Consider the following 3,879-nt stretch of genomic DNA (forward strand, 5'->3'; position numbering starts at 1 on the left):
GGCCGCGAATCTTAACGATTCTCTCCTTACATACCGCGCGGCTCGATCCACGAGGGTCGAACAATATAGAACCAAGATTAAAAGATTCGCGGTACCGAGGCGTAAAGACCGGCTGGTGTAGCTTAACGAGCCTGGCGCTCATAAAGACGAAAAAAACATTCGAGGAAATTGAAAAAGAGAAAATAAAAGAGGGACACTTGGCACGGAAGTTTCGCGAGGCAGGAGTAACATCATCGCCCGCGTTAGTGACGCGATCGTTTCGCGATAGATTCGACAAGAAGATTCGCTTTTGAATCGACGACGTAATACGAGAAACTCTTGACTCATCGGTCACGGCGTCCAAACGAAACGTGGAAAGAGGATACGCGCGGTTCGTTCTCCGTTACTACCTGCCACTCGGGCTCTGATGGAAATAAAAGGTCGGAGGGAAGCCGGTTTTACGCGAGAGCGTGCGATCCCTCGAGGCGATGTGCGACAGCTCCGCATAGAAAAAAAAGAAGCGAATCGATTAACAGCGATAATCGGATGGAACGCGCGGCCGACAGAGAGACCGGCACTTATCTTCCTACGCGGTCGACTCGAACCAAGACTAGAATAATTATTTAATTAATGGCCAGCGCACAGGCCGAGAGTCCACCTCCGCTTTGGCCGATTCGTCGTCATCCGCCGGAATCGATACTAAAACTTTTCCCTGTCTGTTTTGTTGTTTGCAGGCTCCGCGAGGAAAGAGGAGACGCCGAGAGAGCACTCGCGTTGGACCAAAAACCCAGGGATCTGAGCTCGCACAATGGTAAGATAAATACGCGCACGCTCGTTTACCGTAATTATAGTAATCGGCCGATAATACGGCGAATAACGCCGAGTCGTATTATGGGCCGAGCACCATTACGCGGACGATGAATCCTCCTTCTCCTGGCGACCGGCGATCCTCGTGATTCGAGGCCGTCGTTCCTTCGCCGTTCCGTCCAGTGGAGGAGGATGCTTTTGTACTTTCCTCTTCGATAAACAGCTTCGAATCGAACGTTTCTCTCGTGGAACGAAACGTTCGCGCGATTTCCACTTTGCCTATGACGCGTACGAGATTCTTCTAATGGCAGAGAGCCTCGAAACGGAACATCCCTCCGCAACGGGGGTACTGGCCATCGCTCGAGGCCAGGACACGAGTTAACCGAGCGTGTCCGGATCGCGGAGGACCAGTCCCTTTTTCGATTTCTTTATTTCTCATCGCTGGCCCGGTCGAGCGTTTAGGCGGCCTGGAGAGATTAAGTCCGATATCGGGTTACGGGGCACCTCTCGGCTCCGCCTTTCTTCTGATTCTCCGTAATATTTTAATCCGTTCGATCGGACCTTTTATCCTGATGGCGAGTGTGCGCGGCCCTAGGCCCGGCCAGCGACAAACTGGACGTTTCGAGTTCGAATCCGATCGTGTTCAACCCGCGGACCCCACGGAACCTGCGGGCCTCGTTTCTTCGGGGATTTCGACGCGGACGTCGATCGTGCTTAATCGAGCGCGGCCTACCGCTGGCCGCGATCCTCGCCTCGAATCGAGACTTATTCGCTCGTCGACGAACCACACGGTTGTTCCACGATGCAGCCACGGTCGAACCACGAGCTGGCCCCGAGCGATGCGTCATTCAGCTTGGCGTCGCTGGCCAAACAGTATCTATCCACGTCAGGATTAAAATGCCGGGATATCAAATACAAGGGGAGCGGGTCAACCGTGGAAATTGGACGGTCTGTTTCTTCTCGTATAAGCGGAGGCAAATAATATCCATCAATCATTGTCGATCGAAGCATTCTATTCTTCGAAGAATCGTATAAGCGCCTACGAGATCGTTATCCAACGCGTAGACAGACGATAGATTCACGGAACGATCGTGTTAACAGGTTCCTCGAATGGTCACAGTCCCGTGCTGAACCTGTCGAAGACGGCGGGAAGCGGAAGCGTGGGCGAGCACTCCGGAAGCGAGGCAGAGGCGTCGCACCGTTCGCAAGACGACGAGGAGGAGGACGACAATCTGTCCGAGGACCTGGACGACGACAACGAGAAGGACGAAGGTGAGAGAGCGTGGCGTGGTCGGATTCGTCTCGTGGAAAATGCCGCGCGACCAACCGATCTCCTAAGCGTCGATCGATACGTCGACCAAGCAGATCGGTCGATCAATTAAAGCCAGGTAGAGCGTGACGGTGAATTTGACGTGTGCCGAAAGTCGAAACGATGTTGCCCGTTCCGCGCGGCACGCATACGTAAAATAATTATATCGAATGGACCGGACAGACCGCGTTTAAAGATGAGTTCCCTGGGACGACTGGTAGGTCAGACCCTCTCATCGATCATCTCGGGCCCGCCGCGGAACGACGTTCTCTGGGATTCGTCTTTCATCCGGCGTTCCGAACGAACCGAGGTCTCTCCTCAGCGGTTGTCAAAACTTGTCAGCCGTGCACGATGAAATTTTCACCGAGAGGCGTTTGGAATTTTACGCGCTGCACGTGTCTCGACTGCCACCTTTTTTCCTCCGTCTCTTTCCTTTGCCCTTTCTGCTTGTCATGCGTTCACGTCGAACCAGATCGCACTAGAGAGATGCATCTCGCGCAATTTTTCTTTTAGTCGATAGTTGTATTTCTTGCAAGTCATTTACGAGCGTGATCAATGGCGAATAATTAAGCCTTCTGGATTGAATATTATCTTCGTTCTATGGTTTGAAAACTCACCGGATCTCGATATTACGGGAAAGAAATTCGAAAAAGTTTTAAGAAAAAATTGTACGGTTCCTTTACGATTCGAAGCTCTCCGAAAAACTGATATAAACGAGATTCACACTGGAACAGCATGAAAGAAGCACCACTGGTGGAAGGGCCCGTTGGTCGTTAGACTCGCATCTTCGGTATTTAGTTTCATTTTAATAATGAAAGATGGGTCCAGATAAAAATCTCGGTCCGTAGCTCGCGGTGCTATCTCGACTGTCCCGGCGCTTCGATGCACCGAAGCGTCATAATCGCGATGATTTCTAATCGATTTGCCGATTGCCTGCACGCCACGCGTTAATTGGATATTCCAATTAGAGCCCGCGAGTCTTCACCTCGGTTGACACAAACGGAAAAGAACGTCTTTCTTCCTTCCAATCTCTCGTCGTACCACCAATAAAGATACTACTGAGAAAAACTGGTAATAAAAAAGGGAATCGTGGAATCTTCCGCCCCCACCCACTCCGACAGGATATACATATGTCAAATTCCAAAAGAATATAAAACTAGCGGGACGCGATTAAAAGCGAGGCCAAGGACCCGGACCCAGAGACGAGAAACAGTAAATGTTCGGTTAGGCGGGTGGATTAGAGGGGAAAGGCTACAGGGTGGAATTAGCGGGCCCCTAAATTTCAGGAAAGACACGAGTTAGACGTATAAATTCTGGTGGTCGTGTACCGGAGGGGGCAGAAATCCGTGTCTCGCAGCGTGTCGTATACATCGGCTACATCCTACCTATGGTGCTCGCGGTGATCGAAGTAGAACCCCATCGAACGTCCGTGGGAGTGTACACGCCCGTGGAATGCAGTTCTGATTTAATGAGACGCGCCGCTATCTCGCTCTCGTTCCTGGAATCCGATCTACCGCGATTCGTTCGTTTCTTGCCCGACTTCCTGGAGATTTCGTCCGATTCCTTTTAACCCCTTCTTCCCGGCGAGATTCTCGCTAAGCGAGAAGAGCTCGCGAGTGCCGCGAATCTCGCGAAATTTCTCGTCCTCCTCGCGTCGCGTCGGGCAATTCGATGGGGAAGACGTTGGCCCTTGGCCTTCGACGCAGATAATTGTAATGGGTTTCGAGAGAAGGAGACCGGAGCGCGGCGATGGAGCGACCATCGAGAAGAAATCGAGAGGAAAA

General features: G+C 51.8%; 1 protein-coding gene across 4 annotated transcripts in view; it reads left to right on the forward strand.

Moving 5' to 3' along the window:
* LOC100741294 (dachshund homolog 1) overlaps positions 1-3,879 on the forward strand; it is a 153,444-nt gene that overhangs the window by 95,040 nt on the left and 54,525 nt on the right. For all 4 annotated transcript variants that reach the window (XM_012381326.2, XM_033318853.1, XM_033318851.1 and 1 more), the window contains exons 6-7: positions 714-790; positions 1,888-2,058. In XM_012381326.2, the coding sequence (XP_012236749.1) occupies positions 714-790; positions 1,888-2,058 (248 nt within the window). The remainder of the gene's footprint in view (positions 1-713; positions 791-1,887; positions 2,059-3,879) is intronic.

The sequence above is a fragment of the Bombus impatiens genome, unplaced genomic scaffold (genome assembly GCF_000188095.3).
Source record: "Bombus impatiens unplaced genomic scaffold, BIMP_2.2 scf_0129, whole genome shotgun sequence".
NCBI lineage: Eukaryota > Metazoa > Arthropoda > Insecta > Hymenoptera > Apidae > Bombus > Bombus impatiens.